The sequence below is a fragment of the Orycteropus afer genome, unplaced genomic scaffold (assembly GCF_000298275.1).
Source record: "Orycteropus afer afer isolate SDZICR_OR568_19922 unplaced genomic scaffold, OryAfe1.0 scaffold00037, whole genome shotgun sequence".
Lineage (NCBI taxonomy): Eukaryota > Metazoa > Chordata > Mammalia > Tubulidentata > Orycteropodidae > Orycteropus > Orycteropus afer.
Genome location: NW_006921624.1, coordinates 9,618,199 through 9,644,426, shown reverse-complemented (window position 1 = coordinate 9,644,426; position 26,228 = coordinate 9,618,199). Strand labels below are relative to the sequence as shown.

The following is a 26,228-nucleotide window of genomic DNA, read 5'->3' as shown; positions in this document are numbered from 1 at the left end:
AACAACAACAACAACAACAACAACATGGCAAGTGATCTCTGTTACAACTACTCAACTCTGCTACTGTAATGGAGAATCAGCCATTGATATTATGCAAACAAATAGATGTGACTGTTTCAATAAAGCTTTATTTACACAAAGCAGGTGGTGGGTGGAATTGGCTTATGGGCTATAGTTTGCCAACATCTGAGATAGAGTTTCCAGATCAATTAGCTCCTACAAACTCCATTAATTGTCTTTTCAAATTCACAACCTTGAATATTCTAATGCAATGGTTCTCAAAGTGCAGTCTGTGGATCAGCAGTATGAACATAAATTGAGACCTTGTTAGACAAGCATATTTTGAGACCCCAGTCCAGACCTACTGAACCAGAAAATCTGGGAGTGAGCCCAGAAGTCTGTGTTTTAATAAGCCTTCCAGGTGATTGAGATGTGTGCTAAAGCTTGAGAGTCACTAAAAGAGGATTGGCATTTCCAAAAGATAGGAGCAACTGGATCCTCCATGTGAGAATGAGAAGACAACAGGAAATGCGGATAAGAACACAAAGCCTGGTATCAGGAAGACTTGCACTCAAATAATGACTCTTTAACTGACTAACTCTTTGACCTTGAACTAGTAGCTTTCTCTTCAGCTGACCCTCAATTTCTTCATTTGCAACAACAAAAAGAATAAAAGTGCCTGTCTCTGGGGCTGAGGTGTCATTGAAATGAAATGATGTTGGTAAAGCATTTGGCTCAGCCCTCAGCTCATAGTAAGTGCTTATGAAATGGAACTAATTATCAGTAGTATTAAAGAGCCCTGCGGTACATGGCTTAAGCATTTGGCTGCTAAATGAAAGGTGTAGCAAACCCACCAGCGACATCATGGGAGAAAAGACCTGGAGACATGCTTCCGTAACGATGACAGCCTACACAGCCCTATGGAGCAGGTCTTCTCTGTCCTAAAGGGTTGCTATGAATCAGAATTGCACAGCACAAAACAAAAACAATGACATCAGCAGTATTATGAGGACAAGGTCTCAACATGCCCACAGATGGACTGGTATAGAATGTAACCAGGCAGAAACTAGGGGCTGTGGGTTTGAGCGCAAAAATGGTGGGTGGGCGCAAATATGTTGTGAACAAAAATACTGCACAGCCATTGGCTTAGCTGGGACCCAGTCAAGAGTTAGCACATCCCACTCTGGTCTTACAGGTGCTCAAAGTAATGAGTGAGTGCTTGTTAGTTATTACAGCAAACCCTGATTTGGGTCTTCTGGGCAGGGTGCTGGCCTGGAGGACCAGGGCTTCTAACTGGTTCATTCCAGTTCAATCCTCTGCTGAGAATTTGCATTTTTCACCCCAGATGTACTGAGTCAGAATCTCTCCTTTAACAAGATCCCTAGGTGACTTTTACGTATCTTTCTTATGTAAGAATCACCTGGGGTTTTATTAAAGTGGAGATTCTGATTCAGTATATCTGGGCTGGAAATGTAAATCCTCAGCAGAGGGTCAAATCATAATGAGCTGGTCTGAAGCTTTATGGGGGACACACTGTATGGCTGAGGCCCTGTTAGATACCGAAAAAAGCACAAGGTTTGGACCTAGGTGGGTAGGGATTTAAACCTTCTTCCCCTCTGATCTGCTAACTACGTGGTCATAGGCAAGTTGCTTCACATTTCTGAATGTTAGTTTTTCTTCTATAAAATAGGGCCAGTGTACATATCTCATAAGATTATTTTGAGAGGTAACAAACTTTGATCTTATTTTTTCTTGTCTACTCTGTACCAGACACTATAGCTATGGATATAAAGGTGAACTAGTCAGAAACTACCTCTGTTTATTCAGGATTTGCAGTTTAATTGGAAATCTACATAAGAAATCACAGTCAATGTGTGCTATGATGGGGAAGTAAAAGGGCCTCTTTCCAGAGAGATTGATCTAGAATTTCTCCATTCTGGCTGTACATTAGAACCAACTGGGAGATTTTTTTTTTTTTTTTTAAAGACAGTCTCTAGTGCCAGCCTACTAGATTCAGGGAACATCTAGTTAGTACTTCAAGGAGGTCACCAAAAAACCAAACTCACTGCAGTCAAGTCGGATCCAACTCATAGCGACCCCTCCCAGGGTTTCTGAGGTGGTGTCACTACGGAAGTAGACTGCCCAACCTTCCTTCCAAGGAGTGGCTGGTAGGTTTGAACTGCCAGTCTTCTGGTTAGCAGTCAAGTGCCTTAGAGTTGGCATGTCTTGGTGCTCAACAGGTGGGCATGATCACCACACCTCAGCTCGAGGAGGATGCTGAGCAGACCCTTTGGAGTCTTTGCAAGCTGTAATTGGGGTCTTTACTATAAACCTTTGGGGCACAGGTTAAAAGCAGCAAAAACCTACCCACACAGAAGAAAGGGCAGAAAATAACCTGTTGGCTGGAGAAGCAAGGAGGAGAGGAATAGCAAAGGGCTCACTCCAGTGCAGAATGAAGACAAACAGGCAGTGAATTTCAGAGAATACATCCTTTCTCCAGAACACTTGCCTCTCCATCAGGGCTCCGCTAAGGCCTGTCAGGCGGGAGTGGCGCTTTTGTGCATGTGGAGGCTGCAGTCCCGTTGCTATGGCAATGGGGCCATAAGTCATGTCTGCTGCTGCTGCACAGAGGCGCTGTGATTTATGCCTGCCCAGCTGGGATTGTAAACTTTTTTTTTAATGTTCAATCTTTGTCACAGCAAGGGAGGGAAGGGTATCTGGTTCACTTTGGAGGAGGGAGGATATTACCAGACCTTGCCCAATCAATTCCTTGCTCATGATTCTCCTCTTCACCCACAACTGGGGCCACTGGACCAAGGTAGCCAGGCTCTGCAGAGCTCCCTCTGACCTCAAATGCCTGGGGTTGATGTTCTTTCCTTGGGCCAGCGTAATGCTTTATTCCTGAGCTCAATTTGTGGTCCTTTCTCTTCAGATGAAGTCTCTGCATGCCAGCTTTTCTCTTCATGCTTAACTTTATGACTTAATAATCTGCTTTATACCCCAGCCCCTGTAGGACTGGGTCTCTACAAGGATGTACTGGAAAGAATATGGCTTTCAAATAATATCTTCTGAACCTCAATTTTCTCTTCTGCTCCAAAAGGGTTAATAGCCGTCACCTAAAGCAGAGTTTCTCAATGTTGGTACTACTGATATTTCAGGCTGGATACTTCTTTATTATAAGGGGATGGTCTGGGAATTACAGGATGTTTATTAGCATCCCTTGCCTCTACTCACTAGAACACTCCTGTTGTGGTAACCATAAATTTTTCCAGACATGTCTCCTGGGGAGGAAAGTCACCCCTGGTTGAGAATAATTAATCTGTGGGCATCAGTCAAGTGCCAGCAGAATGCCAGCACCAAGCACAGCTCAGCAGTCATCCGTTTCCTTTTTCCATCCCTGCTTCTGCTCTCACAAACGGAAGCCATGTCTCCAAATGCTGGACCTGGGAACAGCATCTTGTTACTTGCAGGCTCACTTTGCAGATGCAACCATCACCTCCATCCCACGTTCACTGTCCCTCTGCCTTTTGGGCATCTACATTAGATCCTTGGAAATGAAGTAGCAAATCCCCACCACTTTAAGTGATTATGGAAAGACAACTAATGTGGGAGGAATCTAAACTTTCAAATAAGGAAAAGCCAAAGTCTGGTCCACTGAACTTTGTTTTGGAACCATGCCTTAGTAATTCCTGGGCCTTCTGCCTTCTTGGACCCTGGACTCTAGTAAGTTTTTGTCCTTTTACTGCTTTTAAAGTTGTATCTAAGTTCCACTTAGCCTGTACTATGTGTCAGACACTGTGCTAACCATTTTAAATGCATTATCATGAAAACAATGCTTTAAAACCCATTTCACAGATAAAAGACATGAGGCTGTTCCTTTTGACCTGTAGTATTCTCAGCTTTCAAGGGACAACTGAGTCTTTTTTTTTTTTTTTCCCCCCAAGAGGCCCTATTCAATTATTCAAAGCCATTAAAATCCCTGGCTGTCTTCTGAGGAAACTTCCAGATGTTCTGCTCACAGCTGACTTGTCCCTTGTCCCTAGCACTTGTGCAGCCCTGGGGTGTGACTGCAGAGTCCTGTCAGTAGTCCTCTCACGCTACTTCCTGTTATACTTAGGAGCTTGGTGGCAGGGCTGAAGCTGAAATGTGCCCTAAAGGAGAGGAGGGAGGAGGAAGGAAGAGGTTCACTGTGGAACAGGGATCTTGTACCTAGAATGCTTTTGAGGTGTCTGGGATTTGCTGGGACTGGCTGGGATGGTCATGTAGGCTTCCCCCAAACCATTTTCTCCATTTGCTCTTCCTCCTTTTTGAAGAATCTTTGAATCACATTCTAATGACTCAATCATCATGTACTTACTGAGTATTTACTGAATGCAAAACCCTAGGAGGGGAGGATGTCAAAAGCCATAATTCATGATCCTGCTCTGGACAAAAAAAAAGAGTTTAAAATGAGTCTGATAAGGGACTCCTGCAATGAGATAAAGTTTGAGCTAAATCACAGTAATATAATAATAACAATAAGAGTAATAATAATAGCCAATGTTTTTGTGTCAAATGTATCATGCATTAACTTACTTGATCTGCAATAGAAATCTTGTGAGGTAGTACGGTTCTCTCTATTTTAAATATAGAAACTGAGGCAGAAGGAGGTGCCCCAGACAGTGAGTGGCAGAGCTGGGACGTGAGTCAGAGCATCCAGTGCCAGAGCCTGTGCTGCTAACGACAGGGCTACGTGGGGCTACGGAGTCTCAAAAGGCTGGGATGCTGTAAGGTTTTCCTTCTCTTACTGCCTTTTATCTTTGCCACTTCCTTTTCCTGTTCCACTGAGTCTGGATGATTTGCTCCTCCTCGAAATATCTAAGCATGGCCATTCTATCTCTATCCTTCATGCCTTACATGAGTCTTGTGTCTTCCACAGGGTCAAGGAGATAGAACATGGAACTCAGCAGCTGGCTGACATGGCCATCATGCTGGCTCCTCTCCTACTCCCAGAGAGTGTGTGGGCACTGTGAAAGAGGTCCCCTGGGCACCAGATCCTCCTTCTGAGGTCTTGTTTAACTCATGCAGCCTCTGCGCCTCAGTGGACTAATGTGGCATTACTTGAAATGTGTCTCAAGAAGTGCTAGTCCTGAACCTGCACCTAGCTGAAGAGTGCTGGGCAGGCTGTGGTATATAGACTCTCTTCCTAAAGATTCACGATGCTCATTCACATGTTAATGTCCCTGGGAAAGCTGCCACTAAGGAAATCAATGCCAGGACTTCATTTAGACTGGGTTTCTCAAACCTTTTAAATTAAGAAACCTTCCTTTTTAATTTTGTCACATTTACTAATTCTAAAATACTGGCATTATTTGAAACCACTTTGAGAAACTAGGAATTGTTAGGTTGTTGTTATGTACCGTTGAGTCAGACCTGACTCATAGTGACCCCTCCTTGGGTTTCTGAGGTGGTATCACTATGGAAGCAGATCACCCAAGCCTCTTTCTTGATATAATAAACATTGTGAGGCAGGAAGTTTGGATGCTAGGAAATTTTAATGCTGAGAATATTTACATGTAAAGGGTTTAGGTGATACTCAGAGACTGGACAATTTATTGGCAATATCAAAATATCTCCATGGCTATACCAATGTGGCTACATTGAATTAGCACCATCAAAATGTTCTGTACCCTTTCTGAGTGATTTACTGTGACTTGGAATGCAAAAAATGGTTTAAGTAAATCCTTGACCTCAAGAAATACATAGATTGTCAGGTGGGATGGGGGTGGGAGTACATATCTACAAATAACTATAAAGCAATGTAATCCATTGTTCCATAATGAAGAAAGAAATGTTCTAGCAACATGAACAAAGCAATGAGGAGTATGTGTGTGGGGTGGCTCTGGTGGTTAGGATTAGGGCACATTCGGGCAAAGATGTTCAGAAGAAGTGACACTTCTGCAAGGCTGTGATGGATGAGTAATGTACCAGGTACACAAGGGACTGTGTGAATCTGAGGACATTTCAGCCACAGGGATGGCTCTGGCAAAGGCAAGAGATAGGAAAGTGTATGGAATTTTGATGAAATAGGAAATGGAGATATGACTGGAGACAAGTTCATGGAGGATGGTGGCAAGATTCTGAAGTGCTAATGCATGCCAAGTGAAAGAGTCTGGTTTTAAGGTAGGGATAGGCATGGCCCAATTTGTACAGAGGATGGATTAGGCATGTGTGCAGTAGCAGTGGTGGTAGTGGAAGCTGAAAGCAGTGAGACCATTTAGGAGATGAGGGTCTAAGCCAGGGAGTGTCACTGAAGAGGAGAGGCATGGGTATTTTGAAGGTAGGCTGGGAAGCCTTGGAGTTTGTGTTGCATCTCTTCCATTTGTCCCTCCAGAACCCCCTCAGCCCATCCAACCCTGCTTTGTGTCTTGGGAGTCTCACTTTGACAGATTGCCCCAATGGACTCTTACCTGGCTTCATGTTGGGTTCAGCCAACAGAAGGCATGGAAGGAGGTTTGGGCATGTATTCCTCTGACCTCTTTCTTTCAGGAGCACCGTAGGTTGTCTGTGTACCAAGGTCCTGCCAGGCAGCCCACCTCATGGTGTTCTCTCTCCAGGTTCTGGTAAACTCACCCTCACCTTGACTTACTGATAGTAGCCACCAGTACCATATATCCCTTGTTGCATTTCCCAAACTTTCCCCAAACTTTGTGACTATCCTTTTAAAACTCTCCCAGCTTGAGCATGCCGTTACACTCCTGCTGGGATCCTGTTTGATTTTGATTTCCTTGTTAAGTGAGAGGAAAAGGAGTGAAGTCTAAGGCATGGATCCATTAATTACTCACTGAAAATATCCAAATCATTTTCCTGACCAGACTATGTGTGTTTGTGGTATTTGTGGTAAGTAGGTGGGGTTTGGTTACCTGAGAGAGTAAGGTACACTATAGAAAACGCACAGTCCTACTCAGCCCCAACATCATTGTTAGTTGCTGTGGAGTCAATTCTGACTGAAGGTGACCCCATGTGTGCAGAGTTGAACTGCTTTATAGGGTTTTTAAGACTGTGACCTTCTGGAAGAAAATCACCAAGCCTGTCTTCTGAGGGTCCCCTAGATGTGTTCAAACTGCCAACCTTTTGGCTAGTCATTGAGTTCTGAACTGTTTGCACCCACTCCAAGTGGGTCTTAGAAGACAAAATATTTGCTCATCTTCTTAGCTCAGTGATCACTGCCTCCGAATGCTTTCTGCATAATCTACAGCATGGCCTGTTGAGATGAGACCAGACCAAGGGGTTCTAAGGAGCATTCTGAGACCATGGCAGGGAACACAACAGGAGGCTATGATGTACCTGTAGGCAGAGGGTGGGTTTTATCAATTTAGGATCATCCATGTGATGGCAAACCAAACCAGACCAAACATGCCATCACATCAATTCTGACTCACAGTGACCCCCATTGGGTTTCCAAGACTGTAAATCTAAAGATTTACAGAATCTTTAATGGAAGCAGGCTGTCCAATCTTTCTTCCATGGAGCAGCTAGTGGATCTGAACTGCTAACCATCTGGTTAGCAGCCAAATGCCATAACCACTACAAAACTAGAGCTACTTCCATGTGATGACAGAGGGATGAAAATTATGAGAAGGTTTCCAGGTTATTTGTAATTGTTTAAACTTGTCTTTAAAACTCTAGGATGCAGTTCAGAGTCCCTGTAACATGGGTGGTTTGTTTACAGCTTAAATTAAGAATGTTCCATTCATAATACATTACAAGTGACAATGACAGTGCCAGATAGTATCCAGGAAGCACTGACATGGAGGCCTCAACTCTGTTAAAACCCAGAAATCTATTTCAGTAAACTTATTAGCACCAACATGAGATTATTCAAATATACTCCTGAGATGGATGAAAATTTCTGGGTGAGATATTTCTAATAGGTCCACAACACTTCCAGCCACATGACTATCTTTCTCCTGCATCTCATTAATTAAAAATCTCTCTTCATTTTATAGGGTAACATAATCATCAAGCCCTAAGACTGAAAACTACAAGCACCCTTAAATGCCACCAACAGTTGGTAAGCAGTGACCCTTCCTTATGTCATGACTCACCCATTACATACCCAAGGAATTCACCCTGTGTTGATTACGTCACTTTTCCCAGCTGAGCCTGTTAGAAGCTGCAGGAATCTTTCCAATAGAATTCCCTAGGCTGCCTCTGCCCATCTATCTGAATTGGCACATGAGATGTCTTCTGTTTGCCATCTCTGATTTAACCCAACCCATAAGATGGATGGATAAATTGAACCCTGGGAAAGATTTTGAAGGCATGAACTGGAGTAGATATTGAGCTCATGATTCCAGTTCTTTCCATGGCTGTGTCTATACCTTGTGACCCAATATCCTTGATCAGACTGATCCAGGGGTGGGCTCTTAACCCATGCTGGTCCAATAAGGTTCCTTATCTAGAATTTTTCAAATTGCAACTCCAGTAAGAGAGGGACTCACTTTTTGGTGGTGTTATTGTTGGGTGCCATTGAATCACCTCTGACTCATAGCGACCCTACGCACAACAGAACGAAACACTGTCCAGTCCTGTGCAAGCCTCATGTCCTTGCTATACCTGAGCCCATCACTGCAGCCACTATGTCAATCCATCTCATTGAGGGCCTTTCCCTTTTTTGTTGACCCTTCACTTAATTCCTTTAATTCTCTTGTCTCTGTGGCTGACCTCCCAACTTTCCCATTAAAGCCTTCCAATACAGTCATCATTAAGCTGATTTGAATTGGGTTTCTGTCCCCTGAAATAAAAAAATATATATATCTTAATATAGAGCAGGAAGTTTCCATGCAGTGAGCTGGCATGATGTCTTGAGGTCTGGTCTTCAAATACCAACTCTTCCTCTTACTGGCTACACTGCTTAGTGTCTTGGAATGTCAACTTCCTTATCTTTGAAATGGGGGATAAAAATAACCTCAACCTGGGAAGAGGTTGTAAGCAACACCCATGAGAATCTGTATGGAAGATCCTGCCAAGCAAGGCACTGCCCAAAATGTCAAATATGACTGTCTTCAGTGCCAAGTCAGGCCTCAGACTCAGATATCTGGACCCTCAGTCCAGCATGCCTTCCAAAAGAATCACACTTCCATGTTTCTCTCTTTCTTCTTTAATCTAAAGATCTGCAGATTCGTTTCAACATCAGAAGTCCCATTTGAAAAGTGTTTAACTTCTAATGCAGATATAACAAGTCGTTTCTCAGTTTCACTGTATCTGCAAAGCCTTCTATAATTCAACATCAAATATTTATTATTACATTTATTAAAGTTTTAATAATTTAGTATCTTCTGCATGTAAGAGAGAAGCTTAGCTAACTGGTTCCCCTTTATCCAACCTGGGTCACTTCAATATTTATATTCCAAATTCTCCATTTGAGTTTCATTTAGCAAGGCCTGTATCCTGGGCCCTTCACCTGAGCTGACAGTTGGAGTATGCTACGGCCTCCCCAGTGGCAAAGACTAACAGAAATCTGGGGCTGAACAGTGTTTGAAGAGATTTACCGAGCCTGGGCAGAAACCCATACTAATAGACTTCACTTTTATTATGATCACTAAACTAAAATGGGTGAAAATAAATATGTCTCCAGGCTCACCGGCTGAGTGACAGACAGTGAGGCTATGAGATGGGTGGTATAGAGTCAGTCCATCTGGTAGGGGAGCAGAGGCCTTAATAGTAATGCTTATGAGAGGGATTTCATTCTACTGAAGGAATGAAGGAGGTAGTGGTGAGGTCAAGTTCCAATGCCTTAATTCCAGGAGCCCAGCAGTCAGTGCCAGGTGGACTCCCTGCTTTCCCACTGTCTCCTCTCTTCTTCATGTATTATTTCATCTTCCTTGTGCACAAAGAACATACACAGTCAATGGGCTAAATGGTCAACAAACACTAAGAATTTCATCTGAGATTCTATAGAAGAATCCTAATCTAAAGGGGTGAAAAACAAGAGAACAAAAATGGAACAGAATTTCAAATTCTCAATGGAATCTAGACCTCCAGGAACCATTGAGTTAGATGAACACCTGAAACTATTTCCCTGAGATAAGTTTTAAATCTTACAACTCAAACCCATACTTTTCCCAGAGGTCTGCTTTCAACCAAACAACAGTTTAGACTAATTAGTAAAGTATGCCTGTCTTGACAATTGTGCTTTCTCAAAGACTTACCTACGTGGGATCACACTGACAACAGCATCTTGAAAAGTTAGATGAGAATCTTAGGGGGTAGTGACTTTATGTTAATGGTTGTGGAATATTTGGAAAAGGGTAGATAGAATGGGGGCACAACTTGAGGAATGTAAACAATGTCACTGAATTGTATCTGTAGGATTTGTTGAAACCGTATATCCATCGCTGTGTATATTTTCACAAAAATCAAATGAAAAAAAAAATTTTGGCTTACAGAAAGAAATAGTCCAATGAGCCTACCCTTGCTGGTTTCAAAGCTCTGTCGGTGACTCTGGTCTGGCTAATTAGCATACTTTATTCCTCTAGGTATTGATTTGGGTCATTGGCAGATGTCCCCAAACAGGCCAAACAGAGGCATTGTAGTCTAGAAATAAGAAGCATGGACTCATGAGAAAGCCCTTTAACCAGTCAAGTGCCTTAGGCATTATGCTACCAGACTCCCTCACAATTACGAAGACCTTTCCAAATAAGGTAACATTTACAGGTTCCAGGGATCAGGACCTGATATTTCAGGGGGCTATTATCAACCTAGTAGCTCTAGTGATATAGTGGTTAAAGCATTAGACTGCTAACCAAAATATTGGCTGTTTGAACCAACAAGCTGCTCTGGGGAAGAAAGATGTGGCAGTCTGCTTCTGTAAAGATTTACAGCCTTGGAAACCCCATGGGGTACTTCTACTCTGTCTTAAAGTGTTGCTATGAGTCAGAATGGACTCCGTGTACTCAGTATGGTTTGGTTTATTATCAGCCTACCACAGGTGAATTCTGAGGATTTGCATTTCTAACAAGTTCATAGATGATGCTTATGCTACTGGACTAGGGATGGCTAGGGACTTTGAGACCCACTCACCTAGTGAATTCCTGCCCATACTTCAGAACTTGGATCAGAGGGCCTCTTGTTTGTGAGGCCTTCACTTTAGTGCCCAGGTGGGGTCGTCTCCTCCACTTTTGGGTCCTTTCTCTGCCTTGAACTTTCCCTCACTCCTCCTCAATTGCTATAAAGAATGACATCTTTTTGTTTGAAATTTTTTCTCATTTAATAGATCCTTTTCTTATCATTTTTATAACTCTAATACTTTTCATATAGTAGGTGTTCGATAAATTCTCAGTGCTTGGCTATTTACAATAGCCAAAACTTGGAAACAACCTAGATGTCCAACAGCTGAGGAATGGATAGCTAAACTTTGGTACATTCACACAATGGAATACTATGCAACGCTAAAGAATAATGTAGAATCTGCAAAACACCGCATAACGTGGATGAACTTGGAGGACATTATGCTGAGCGAAATAAGTCAGTCACAAAAGGACAAATATTGTATTAGTCCATTATTGTAAAAGTTAAGGAAAGGTTTATATACTGGAGGACATTTTCTTTGTTGGTTACCAGGGGTGGGAGGGGAGGGGAGGGAATGCTGTTAGATAGATAGAGAAAAATATTGATTTGGGTGAAGAGAAGGGCAATGTACCAAATGTGAGTGACCAATATGGCAGCATTGAGGATGAGAAAGACAGAGAGAGTTACATGGGCAGTACAGACAACAAATATGAACCCCTTTGCATATACAGTACTGAGTTGTCAGTGAAAGCAAACATAGGTATAGGGACGGATAGATAGGTGAACAAGCCAAACAATTAGGTATGTCTAAATGGAGAGTGTATCCAAGATCATATATAGGGTTGGCAGACAATGGGCCTATAAGTTCATGTGAATGATCAGAATTCCCAGGTGTATAGTAGAGCTGACAAGGGGCAAGGTTATGGTCATTGCTTGGTCACAGCCAGCTACCCAGAGGGACCAACTAGTTGATCCTGCGGACTTGGGACCATAGTCGCAGGGGACATCAAGCTCAATTGGCATAACATACTATACAAAACATTGTTCTACCTGCTACTTTGGCGAGTAGTGACTGGGACCTTAAAAGCTAGGAAGCTGCCATCTAGATGCAACAATGGGTCTCTCCTCGTCAAGAAGAAAGAAGAAAACCAAAATTAATGGAAACAATCAGTCCTAGCGACTGGTACACCATCCGATCTGCAACCTATACAACTATGAGACCAGAAGAACTAGATGGTGCCCAGCTACCACTGCCATCCACTTGGAAGGGATGTAGGAGATCCTGCATAAAGAGGGAGAACAATGTGGTACAAAACTCAAAATCATTTGGAGGCAAAAAAAAAAAGGAAGGTGGGGACCAGGTTTGCTGGTCCAATAGAGCCTGGTGTAACCACTGAGACTATGGCCCCTAGCTGCCCTTCAGGTCTGGAATTGAACCCACAACTATGGTTTCCAGCCAAACAAAGTACAGGCATGTGAGTTAAACATTTACCTCAAGTAGACACATGCCCTGGAGAGAACAATCATGGGAGAAGGAAGGGCTGCTTATGCACAGGGAGATAGCTCAGGGTGCAGAAGAGTATGAAGGGATGGATACTGGGAGGAGGTAATTATGGGGAGGAAGTGGGAGGGGAGCTGCTGCTTGTAAATTGTGGTCAATGACATGAGACAAAGTATATGTGAACTGCTGTATGAAAAGTGAATTTACTCTGTAAATCTTCACCCAAATCCTAATAAAAAAAAAGAAAAAAAAAAAATTCTCAGTGCTTGGAACTGAACCAGAAGACATTCTTAATTCTTTGCAGAACTAATTCAATGTGGAAACTCTCACCAAGTGAGCAATGTTACTTGCATTCTGAAACCCCCATCATTCTTCAAGCATTGGATAGGAATTAACAGTATTTCACCATTTCTTTTTCATTGATTTGAGATTATAGAAAAATCATTGAGGGGATCCAAACCTTGGCTTTGTGAATGACCATTGTTCCAATTATAATAGCTAACCTTGCATCACTCTTATAAGAAGAATCAGGTCCAGGTGGAATTGTGAAGAAGGCCAAGTATGTAGCAACAAGTGTTGTTTATCATGCTTCTCTCATCATGAGAATCTTCTATTTTATCTCTCAAATCAGTCTTTTGTTCCATGACCCTTGTTACACTATGAGAGGTGTGTTTTTTTTTTTTTTTTTTTTTTTTTAATTTCATTGTGATTTGGGTGAAAGTTTACAGAGCAAATTTACCTTCCATACAGCAATTCACATATATTCTGTCTCATGACATTGATTGCAATTTCCCATAATGCTACAGCTCTCTTCCCACTTCTTCCCCATAGTTACCGCTTCCCTGTGTCCTTTCCTCCCATGCACTCCTGGCCCCCTTGCTGTCTTCCTGTACATACACAGCCCTTCTAGTCTCCCAAGATTCATCTCTCCAAGGAGTGTCTCTACCTAATGTAAATGTTCAGCTCATATGCCTGTTTTTTCTTTGGCTGGAAGCTACAAGAGTGGGTTCAATTCTAGACCTGAAGGGCAGCTAGGGGCATGGTCTCAGGGGTCACCAGGCTCTATCAGAAGAGCAAATCTGGTCCTTTTTTTTTTTTTTTTTAATGATTTTGAGTTTTGTTCCATATTGTTCTCCCACTCTATCCAGGATCTCCTATCTCCTACATATATCCCCCTCTGAGTGCTTGACAGTGACAGCCAGGCACCATCTAGTGCTTCTGGTCTCATGATCATATAGGCTGAGGATCACATGGTGTACCTGTCCCTTGGACTAATTGTTTCTTTGTGTCTTTAGTTTTCTTCATTCTTCCTTTCTCTGGATGAGGAGAGACTCATCATTGAAAGCAGAGGTGGTTCTTCTTTATCTCTGTGTCCCTACAGTAACTGGTACAGTGCTAGGCACACAGCAGGAGTCCAGCAAAGGTTTACAGAAATGAAAGGAATCTGTATCCCCACCTTTGTAGCTAATATCATTAGTGTCTCAAATGGCTAAAAATCTCATTCCAGAAGCTTCTCTTCTTTCACTCTCCAACTTCTCCATCTCCAAAGCCTTCCCTCCTGCCTTAAATTCCACACAGCCTAATTCTATCTGCAATTCAAGATTAATGGACAATGTTTTCTCTCTCCTGAAAATATTTTCCTAGTTCCTTTGGTCAGGAACTCTCACTTCCTTTTGCATTCTCCAGGAAAGTCTATGTGTACACCTTACGTGACTGTTCCTGAAATCTTCAAATTTTTCCATGCACATAAAACCACTAGATCTTCCAAATTGACTTCACATATTTTAATATTAAAGTCTCCCCACAACCCCACCACAAATTAATTAATTAATTAGTTGAACCCTTGAATCTAAGATTTTAAGATGCATCAGAGATTGGATTAACTTCTCGGCAAAAGAAAGAGAAAAATTAAAAATAGAAAGATGAACAAAAACCACTATGCCACAGTAACAACAAGCACAGTAATTAATGCCAAACGCAGTGCTTTCTATCTATCATGTCATTTCATCTTCACCACTCTCTTTTATGACACAGTTTTCTATTCCTGTTATCCACAAGGGGAAACAGAGCTACAGTAAAAGAATATAACTTTCCCAAGCTCATGCCATAAGCAAGCGGTGGAGCTGGGACTTGAATTCAGCAGTTCAGTTTGGCCTCATAGCCTATGACTATTAAAAAAAAAACAAACAAAAAACTTCATGTTTAATCAGAAATCATACATAGAGAAAAGTGCAAAAACCCTATCTGTATACCTGATGAATTTTCAGAGTACATAACACTCATGTAGCCACCACTCAGATCAAGAAATCAAACATAACCAGCATCACACAAGCTCCCTTATGCTTCTCCCCACCACCGGCCCCTCCCACACCCAAAAGTAATCCCTATCATTTAGTATAACCTCACAGGTTCATTTTCACTGTTCTTGATCTTTATATAAACAAACATAATCTTCTGTGTCTGGGCATCTATAATTCAACATTTTGCTTGTAAAGTCTATCCACGGTGTTGTGTGTAGTTGTTATGTTCGCTCACATTTACCATTAATTGTATTCCAGTGTGTGATTATTCCATAATTTACTTACCTACATTTTTGATAATGGACATTTGTGTTTTTCTGAAGTTTTTGGTACTAAAAATCATCGCCACTCTTAGTATTTTTATACACATTATTTGTGGCACATATGTGCACATTTCTGTTAGGTATATTTCTAAGAGTAGAATCAATGGGTTATGTTGTTGTTAGGTGCTGTTGAGTCAATTCCAATTCAAAGCAACAGTCTGTACAACAGAACAAAATACTTCCTGGTCCAGCACCATCCTCACAATCCTTCCTATGCTTCACCCTATCACTGCAGCCACTGTGGGGATCCATCTGGTTGAGGTCTACCCCTTTTTCTTTGACCCTCCACTTTACCAAGCATGATATCCTTCTCCAGGGATGGGTCCCTTCTGACAACATGACCAAAGTAGGTGAGATGAAGTCTGACCATTCTCACTTCCAAGGAACATTTCGACTACACTTATTCTAGGTCAGATTACATATGTTCAACTTTAGTAGACACTGCCCAACAGTTCTACATAATGGTAATACTAACTTACTTCTCCACAATCAAGGCATGAAAGTTCTGGTTGCTTCATAACCTTGCCAACATTTGTTATCATCAGTTGTTTAAAAATTAGCTGCCCTGATTGGTTAGAATCTATATATTTGACCACTAAGTGTTCTGCCTCTCAAAGTGTGAGGTCCTATACTTTTCAAAGAATTTATCACAGATTAAAAAAAAAAAAACAAAACGAAGAATGAATTGGCAAAACACTTTAAAATCTTCCTTTCCAATCCTGCTGGTATGCTTACCTTTATCTTCCCTGAACTCCACTTTTCCACACACTCTTTCCTCTAGTCTTTCTGTTATGACTCCATGCCTGTGTTATTATTGGCTATCTATAATTAAGATCTACTACTTATTAATTTATAACATACTGTCCAACTAGAACTTATTAATTCTTTAAATGTCCATGATTTGCTCGCTTGGACAATGTCATGTCAAACAAGGTTTATTAGTACAGCCTGGAATGTTCAGTCTATATAGTGCAGATTCTTTTGAGTGGTAATGATTGCAAGCTCTTTTATCTACTCTTGTGATGAGACCAATAGGCTTATGTGAGATAAGATAAAGGTAAGATTTAAAAGGCTGTCTGTGGTTGTTTCACACCCAGACTAAGGCATATGGGCACCTCGAGCAGGATAATACTTTAGTGTCCTCATCAAACCAATAGTTTTCAAATATTTGTGCAACATTTCTTTAAAGGAGTATCTTACTGGTTTGTAGAAAAAGGGTTGAAAAGGAGGAAAAATGGCTGTAGTATATCATCCCCTTTCCCATCCTGGGGGGGCGGGGCTCTGGTGGCATAGTGCCTAAGGCATTTGACTGCTAACCAGAAGGCTGGCAGTTCAAACCCACCAGCCACTCCTTGAAAGGAAGATTGGGCAATTTATTTCTGTAGAGATATTGCCTTGGAAACCCAAGGAGGGGTCGCTATGAGTCAGGATCGATTCGACGACAATGAGTTCTCCCGCCCCATCCTGGGTAACTCTCCAACTTGGCAAAAGTGTGTCCTCTAGGTAATCAGGCACAGCATTCTTAGAAGGGATTCAAGACACATCTAATTGTTACAAGAGTATGCCATTTGGGGATCTTACCCTTCCAACTTGTCACAACATTCCTTCCAACCACATAAAAGATCCTCTCTATGATATATTCTTGCACTTATGTTTACTCAACTTTTTTTTGCAAAGGTATTTTACAGCTCGCTATATATCAGTATTCTGGGCACCTATATGCCTGGCTTGATATTTAATGTAACACAGATTGGAGTAGAATAAAGTGATTCAAGTCATCTTAGAGATAACAGTTGCTCTCAGAAGGAACATGGCATTGACAATGCCAGGGAAATACACAGTTCAAGGTTGAAAGATTACCTAGTGCACAACCATGCCCACTCCAGCTTCCCCACCATGATCAGTCATCAATTTCTAGTTGAAAGGGAGGATGAACTTGAAATTGAACTCACTTCATCTCAAATAAGTGGATGGTACCACTAGGAGTATACCATGTACCAGTGTTTGCATAGCTTCCATGATTTAGTCATCACAACAACTTTTCAGAGCTATTGAAATGAAATGTCTAAAAACATTGGCTCTTGAGCTGGACAGATCAAAGGTTAAAACTTGGCATCATCACTTACTAGTCAAGGTATCACCTTTATGCCTCAGATGATGATTACTATTATTTGATCTCAAAAATGGAGAAAATAATAGCATTGACTCATGCAGTTGATGAAAGGATGTGATAAGCTAATATTGTAAAGTTATTGGTAGATAGGAAATTAATTAAATGGTATGAATTATTATTATTATATTGCATACTGGATTCTGCTATTATATTCATTTTGTAGTCAAAGATGTGGAAACTTAGTTAAATTTGGCTGAGATCACATGACTCATATGTGACAGATATGGGGTTCTAATCCACACCTGTCCAACTCTAGAGCGAGTGTTACCATCAACCTATCCAACACATTTGTCTTCAGTGTCTTCACTCAAATCACTAATGTAATGTCAACAGTACGGAATTCTGAAGAAAACTAGTACAGACTTTCTTTCAGGGATTTCAGGCAAGGTCATTGGATTTCTTTGTGAATGATCCTTTAACCGGATGGTCCTTGCTGCATCTTTCAAATATGTAATAGAGAGAGACCTTAGCTTTACCAAGCCTCATCCAGTTCAATTCTATAAAAAATGGAAATAATGGTAGTCTGCCATGAGTCACTTTTTTGTCTGTGAACCCATCCTAATTCTTAGCAATTTCTGCTTCATTTTCTAAATATCCAGTAGCTATTCACCTTTGAGTAGATTTTGACTCATGGTAACCCCATGTGTGTCAGAATATAATTGTGCTCTATGGAATTCACAGTGGCGGAATGTTTGGAAGGAGACTGGCAGGACTGAGGTGTTTCTGGGTGGACTCACACTTCCAACCTTTAGGCTTGCAGCTGAGGGTGTTAATTGTTTGCACCACTCAGAGACTCTTTCATTTCTTAAATGTCATCCTTTTAATAATCTATTCTTTTTGAAACTACCCATTTTGGGAAATGTTAATAGCATGAAAAAGAACGTTAGGTTCATTCTTTCCAGTAAAAGTTTAAAACGTGAAAATAAGTAAATTACACAGCAGGATAGTTTGGTTCCAGGAGGCTTCTTTCAAGATATTATACACATATTGATAATATCTTCATTTAGAATGGTCCAAAGGCAGTTAGTAAAGCAGTCACTGGGAGGAAGGAGGGCTGTATTTTATTTAGTTCCAGTTCAGGAGCCACTAAGCTGTGGGCAGTGCAGTTCCAAAAATAAAACCATTCATGGTTATACCTAAGAGTCCATTCACGGTCATACCTAAATTTCTAGAGTGATATCCCTAATCAAATTTGGAGGGGAAGAAATCAACAACAGCAAGACTAGAAAGCTCCAGAACAGTGTTAGGATCAGGTGTAAGACTCCTGGCATAATAAAATCAATAAGCATTTAGTAGATGCCCTATATATGTTGGGAACTGGAGACAAAAAAGCTAAATTTTCTTTTACCTTGAAAGGTTCACCACACAGTGTGACAAAATGATATGTAGTCAAATAACTACAACATAGTGGAGTAAGTCTATAACAAAATTACCTATACAGTGCAGTGCATTTAAGGAGAAATGCAGCCTCTGTCCTTCCATAAGTAAAGAACAAAGAATTTGACTGGGACACTGAAAACTCATGTATTAGCCCAAAGTGTGTCCCCAATATCACAATGACAACAGAAAGCATCATCTTCTCCAATTGTTTGCCCTTTTGACTCTCTGATACACCAATGAGTAATGGTCTTTTATAAGATAATATTAAGGAACTCATGATGAGCTAGTTGGTATGTTAGCTTCTCTCATGTTTTCTATAAACCCAGTGGGAAAGCACTAATGTGAGAACATAAGACTTTGAGGCCACCAACACAGAAAACTTTGAGGAGCTGGGTAGATTTAAAGTGTTCCTTATATAATCAACTAGGCAGGTGCCTACTTCAACAACAAGGTGAGCACCTTCACAGGTGATCTGTGTTCCTGAAATCGAATGGCTTCCAGTGCTCATGGAAGTTGGTGGTAGACACTAGAGATGATCTCCCTACCTGACATCTGCAGGGTCTTCTGTGACGAGCACATCAGTCTTACAGCTGGCCAGGGGGTTGATAGACAGCTCCACAGGTGGAACCACAAAGCTTTTGCTGACAGGAAGCCAGAGTCCTTGGCCCAAGCTGAAAGTAGACCTGTAATGTAAGAGTTTCCATTGGGGGACTCCCTGGGAGGAAAGAAAACAAGAAAGAGGGGCCCCTCCTCCCATCCATCCCAGGACATTTTCTCATTCCCCCATCCAACTGAGTCCCCTCCATTTCCCAAGACACAATTTTGGCTAACTTTTCACAGACTTGGGCCAATATTTCTTAAATTCATCTATCAATCATCTAGTCAACACACTGATTTTCTTAAGGTTGGCGGTTCAAATCCACCAACCGCTCCTCGGAAGGAAGGTTGGGCAATCTAATTCCATAGTGATACTGCTTCGGAAACCCAAGGAGGAATCACGATGAGTTGGGTCTGATTTGACGGCAAATAACAACAACAGGTGGAAGTCCTAGAAAAAGTGGAGTCTGTGAAGACAAGCCTTTCAGGTCTGTCTTCCCAGGAGTCTTGATATCTATCAGGGGTTTCATAAATGACTTCTGAGTCAGAAAGGACAATCTTAGCACAAATGTTAAAAGCATGGACTCTGAATCAATTTCAACCAAAATTTGATTATCACCTCTGTCATTTAATTTGTTGTATGTCTTTATCTACTTAAATATTGCAGTTTCACAGAGATTTCACAGAGGTGTCAGGAAGAGGTTCTATAGCTACAAAACAGTTTTAAGCCACTGGATTGAATAATCATTAGTATGTCTCCTTGTTCAAGTATCTGAGTTGACAAGTCTAGATGCCAGACAAACAGGAATGAGATTCCCATAGCAACCCAGGTCATAATGGTTTGTTAGTGTCACCGAGCATCCCCCTGTATTCAATGGAGCCTGGAGTCTCATAGGTAAACTAGACTTAAGACACATGATCACACCTCCGTATCAGAACCTTCTCCATTTCCCAGCATAATGCCCCAACATAATGGTCAACTCACCTGAGAATCTTCTCAGGGGCTTGTTCCCCTGTCACAAGATCATAGCCTCTCTCAAGTGTTGTGTAAGGCCAAGGCCTATAGGGAGAATAGGAGGAGGAGAAAAGGGGAAAGGAGATGATATTAGTCAGAAGTAGGTGGGATTCATAAGTGGAAACTGCCTCAGAACAGCTTTACAAATTACCAAAACCCACAAGTAACTAATGTTGTTGTTGTTGTTATGTGCCGTCGAGTCGGCCCCGACTCATAGCGACCCCTCCTTGGGTTTCTGAGGCATTATCACTACGGAATAGGATTGCCCAACCTTCCTTCTGAGGAGTGGCTGGTGGGTTTGAACCACCAGCCTTCTGGTTAGCAGTCAAGTGCTTTTGCCACTATGCTACCAGAGCTCCTAATGGATCATATTATTTACATTATAGAAGAATGTCTCCATTTTAAGAAGTACTTGAAAGTTCATATGTCCATTTTGAAGTTTAGGTAACAAAAACTATATTTGGAAGGGTGATGTGAATATTTACAGTTATGTTTCAATGAATATTTCTGCCTTCATTCTCTAGAAGATGCATCAGTCATGCACCTGTAGTACTAAAATGTGATTCTGGAGGAAAGTAGGATTTACATCCTATTGAGTTTTGCAAGAGCAAAACTGTTTCAGAGAAGGTGGTAATGGGCCTTCCACAGGTCCTGCCCTGGTGCCCTTTGCTACTCACCCTTCACTCTGTCCCCAGTCACTGCGCACACAAAGATGTCTGTGGATGGGGTCAGGGGCAAATCCTTCATGACAACTGCACTCTCCTGTAAGAGAAAAAAGAAAAGTATCTTGTGAAATACTGCCTTCTCAAGATAGCCTTCTCCTTATTTTCTTGGGAAATAAAATGAGATGGCAATTTTAGAAAAGCCCCGGTCCATTTGCCATTGTGGTTAATAAAGAGTCCATTCATTCATTCATTCATTTGCTAATTCATTCATGTATTCATTAAAAAAATGCAGGTCACATGCTACACCATGCATTCTGCTAAGCACTGTGGATATAGAGATCAAAGACACAACCCAGACCCTGAAGGAGCTCATAATTCAATGAAGGAAAGAGAGTAACCAAGTGGCTGCAAAGGGAAGTCCAATTTTCAAATATTTAAATTATGATAACTTGCATTTACACTAAAACTATAATAAAAAAATCAAATTATCTCTGCCTGAATGAACAAGTCTTAATAGTTCATAAGCCTTACATAAAATTCCACCTCATCCAAGAAGACCTTCTTTTTCTATTTTGAAAATATTGTTTTTGCCTCCAGTCTCCTGGTCTTATTTAGTTTTTATTATTGTTTATTAAGCTTATTCTCCTCTCCCTCTTCCCTTCCCCTTCTGTTCCTTCCTCTTTCCTTTTCCTCTTAATTTCCTCTCCTCCCTTCTTTTTTTTTTTTTTTCTTAGAAATCCATCCATCCATCCATCCTCCATCTTTCCATCTTTTTATTTCTGCCAATGTCTTACACTTGGTTGCAAAAATGCTAGTTAGGCTCTCACACAACCTTAAGTTCATTCCTCCACTGCTCAAGCTCATTTCAGTTGGCCAGCACATGTCCTATTTTCTAGTATGTCTTCAGAGTTCAAAATCCTGGAAGTGTCCTACTCCCTTGCTGTGATCAGTACTGGTCCACTAAACACACTCTTTAAGGTGAGAGGATATTTTTTTTGATTCAATTATTTATTGGTTCTTCCTAAAATGTGTGTGTGGAATGCCCATAGATGATCTTCCAAAAATAAATTTTACAAAAAGTAAGTTTGGGAAATACTGTATCATCACTGGCGTGTGAATCTCCATGTGGGTGATGTGTATAGTTTGTCTCAGACTGAGTTCACCTTGAGAACCTTGCTGGAGGAACAGTTCACCACATTGTCATTCTGTGGAACATATTTTGGGAAACACCAGGAGGAGATACCCTGACTTAGTCCACTGCCTAGAGATGAGCAGATGCCCGTAGGTTTGAGTTGAATAAATAATTATCTGTTAAGGCTCTGATAAATTTCCAGAATATTGCTGTTGAACTTCCTTCTTCCTCATCTTCTGGACACATACAAACAGATGAGCCTGGGGTCTAACAATTGATTCTACAGTGGTTCTGAGTGGTCTGACTCAAAGTTTTCCAACTATGTCCCATGGAAATATGTGTGCTTCAATGGAGGAAATTTTGAGATTTTGCAAAGTTTAGATTTTAATTCCTTTAAAAAGTTTTCATTTTCAATATCTTTAAAAAGAAAACTGAAAAGAGATACTCAGATGTTCCATGGCAGAATTTAGAACACTGGAGATCATCATCACTTTAACTCATATTGCCAGGTAAACTTACGTTGTGTAGGACTCAGAGAAAATAAACAGAAATGAGTAACTTCTGTCATGTCTGTTTCATCCAAGAGGACACTGGAACTGTGAGCTAAGGTGCTAACCAGTACATGCCATTTGCAACTACCTATCTTGGGAACCACGATTTTCTCAACATTGTGCAACCAAAACAAAGTATAGCAATAAAAAGGAGACTAGGGCAACACGAGTTCTACCATCACTCAGAGCTCCTGATTTCAGTGTATCTGTGTTCATCAAGGACTTCTTCAGTGGAGCAAACAGTAACATGTCCAGCTGCTAACTGGAAAGTTAAGAGGTTCGAGGACACCCCGAGGTGCTTGGGAAAAAGCCTGGAAACATGCTTCTGAACAGTGAGTCATTTAAAATCCTATGGAGCCCGGGTCCATTTGCCGTTTGACGTGTATGGGGTTGCCATGAGTTGGAATCAACTCTAGGACAACTGGTACTCGTAATAATATTTATCAAATGACCTTACTGTTTTTAATAATTAACTATAAATGTTGTATTTTGACCCTTGTTGTTGTTATTTGCCATCAAGTCAGACCTGACTCATAGTGACCCCTCCTTGGGTTTCCAAGGTGGTATCACTAAGAATGTAGATTGCCTAACCTTCCTTCCGAGGAGTGGCTGGTGGGATTGAACCACCAGCCTTCTGGTTAGCAGTCAAGTGCCTTAGCCGCTATGCTACCAGAGCTGTTTAGCACTTAATAAGTTTGGCAAAAAAACATAGGTTTAATAAATGTCGTTTCAACTGAAATGGCAGTAAGATAGAGGATGGAGTAAAGAATGGGTCAGAAATAGTACTCAAAATATTCAGAATAAGGTTTCTGAAATGCAGAAGAAAGAGGAGGGGAAGGAATATGAGGGAGACGAGGAGGAGCAGAGGGAGGTATGTACCTTTCCTTGTCACTGGGGACCTGATATATACCGTGGAGGCTGCTCAGGGCAGTAGCTCTCTGTAACACTGCTCCCTAATCCTGCCAAGCTCTTCCACAGAAGGGTTAGCTGTAAGTATGTGTAACCTCATGATCTGATTGTTGCTGAGGGTAAAGGAATAGAGGCTTGAGATTCTTGAGATTTTGATGGGAATAATTTACCAAATGGGGGAGGGTATGGGAGTCACTAATGATGTGTTAAAATGTAACAGTCCCTTCATGAAATATTCACCACTTTAAACACGTCTAATATTAAAGATTAAAAGTCCTAGGATTTGTCCTCAAGACTCTGAAACTGATTTATGATCTGCCACAAGCCACGGGCCTCATGATTCATAACAGGAGAGGTAAAATGGTTACCTCTGGCAAAGGGACAGGAAGTCAGGTGGGGTGGGGAAGGTGGCTCTTTCTTCCTTATGGAAGGGCAAAGAATGAGATCCCTATCTCTCCTAACAGGGCCTGGATGAAAGGACACACTGTTTTTCTTCCCTCTCCCTCCTTTTGGAATATTGGTAAGAATGAGAAATGTACTCAGAGAAAGGATGTTGCTATATTTTTCTTTCTTCCTTGTGTGCTTGCTAGGAAATTTTTCCCTGCCTCAAAATGGATCATAAATTACTGACATTCATTATGCAGCAAATATGTATTTTGCAAATGAGAGGCATCCACCCTGGGGACCTACTATGGATGTCTGGGGAACAAGTGAGGCAGAGGGAATAGCATGTGAGTCTGAAAGCTGACAGAGCTGAAGTAAGAATAAGGAGATGCTCAATAAATTAGTCTCCTCCCCTTTCCCTTTCATTCCAAGTTTCTTTCCACTGGGTGTTGGTACATGTTCATATAATAACTCTGGGGCACTGGGCAAATACATTTCTTCCCTCTGGGCCTTAATCTTCTCATCTGCAAAATGGAATGTTGGAGTAGATAGATGTTCAATTCTGGAAGCCAACAAGAGTCTGCTGTGCTGTATGTATTGCCTTATAAATTCCTAACTTCTATTCTCTGAACACTATTTGTTTTAACCTCCACTGTGATCACTCTTAGCAGGCAGGCTGGATGACTTTGGCAAGATCTCCATCAATGCCAGGGCTATTGGCTTTATTGACTTCTGTTTGCCATTTTGCTGGCTCAGCTAACTCTCCACTATTTGCAACAAAGCATTTCCTTCTTGCAAGATGCAAAGCGTCTCACAACCAGAGCTGACGATTTACCACTTCCCTAGATGAGTCCTTCCCTCAGCCCTGCTTCTGCACACCTAGGACAGTTAGGCTGTCAAAGAATGGCTCTTCAGGGACGCATGAAGGCATGGTTTTCACCTGCTGGCTGTGAATGTTCATGCTCCCTTAACACTGACACTACAAGCTTTATGACAGTGGAACCTCCTTGCTCACCACTGTACCTCCCAGCACTTGCTGCTTTGCCTGGTACATTGTGGCTATTCAGTAAATAAATGTTTGAATATATGAGAATATGTATTTTGCAATAGTGATGTCTATGCCAATGGGATAGGGAAACTATTTTTTTATACTGTTTTCCTGAAACTATCTTGATTATAGAAACCTTGTCTTAATCATCTCTGTATCCAAATGATTAGGATAGTGCCTGACACAAGATAGGCAACTCATTCATTGAATGAATTAATGGATATATGAATGAATTAATGAATGCATAAATATAATTGTCATGAGTTATAAACTGAGTTCATGTAGAATATCAGTGATTCTGATGAAGACTGAAAGAAACTATCTAATATCCATGACAGGTATTCGTCCAAGAGACAGAGAGTGCAAACATCAGTGGTGATGAAATGTCTAAAATAGAATTCCATTTCACATCAGAGCAAAAAAGGCCCTTAAAGATCATCTAGCTCAAATCTCCCCAGCTTCCTTTTTCAGAAGGGAGAAGTCAAGACCAGAGAGTGAAAGGATTTGGCCAAAGGCACTGGGCAAGCCACTGGGCCAGGCAGGACCAAAACACAAGGCCCTTGGTCACTACTTTAGTGTCCTTTCCTCTGCACTGGTGACTTCAGTCCTTCACACACATGACAGCATTTTGTTTTTTAGGAAAAATTATTTTTCCTTTGTACTTCTCTGACATTTCTATTATAAGAATACATTGCATTTATAAGCAGGAATTTTTTTAAAAAATAAGTAAAATGACTCTGAAATATCATTAAGCACATTAAAATATACATTTATATGTAATTGATAATATGGGCTTTAAAAAAAAATCGTAATCTCTTCATTAAAGTGGTTCCCTTAATGCATTTCAATTAAGTGTATTATAATCTATAGACAAGTTCTACCACTTTTAAAATATTTACTTTTTGTGTCTCCTAGTTCCTATTTATTGAGTTCTCATTTTAGGTTATATGTAGTTTTACTTTATAAACTCTTGGGTAAAAACAACAGAACCTCTGGGTTACAAACAATCTAACTTTATCTTGTAAACCACTTCCAAGTGGACAGGGAATTAATTGTAATCCTATAAAAGCATGAGGGTTGGTGCAATTGTTCAGAGTGTAGGGCCTCAAATAACCTTGCTTTGGATTAAAATTTTGGATCTGCCACTTAGATTTTGAATGAACTTGATCAAGTTCCTTCACGTCCCTGAGCCTGTTCC

The 26,228-nt window shown here is 41.1% G+C and overlaps 1 protein-coding gene across 1 annotated transcript in view; it reads right to left on the bottom strand.

The window, feature by feature from the left end:
- The window catches only part of ASTN2 (astrotactin 2), a 1,259,674-nt gene that overhangs the window by 653,234 nt on the left and 580,212 nt on the right, over window positions 1-26,228 (bottom strand). The window contains exons 10-12 of the mRNA XM_042780380.1: window positions 21,019-21,103; window positions 20,312-20,386; window positions 19,275-19,400 (exon numbers count right to left, since the gene is read on the bottom strand). Of these exons, the coding sequence (XP_042636314.1) occupies window positions 19,275-19,400; window positions 20,312-20,386; window positions 21,019-21,103 (286 nt within the window). The remainder of the gene's footprint in view (window positions 1-19,274; window positions 19,401-20,311; window positions 20,387-21,018; window positions 21,104-26,228) is intronic.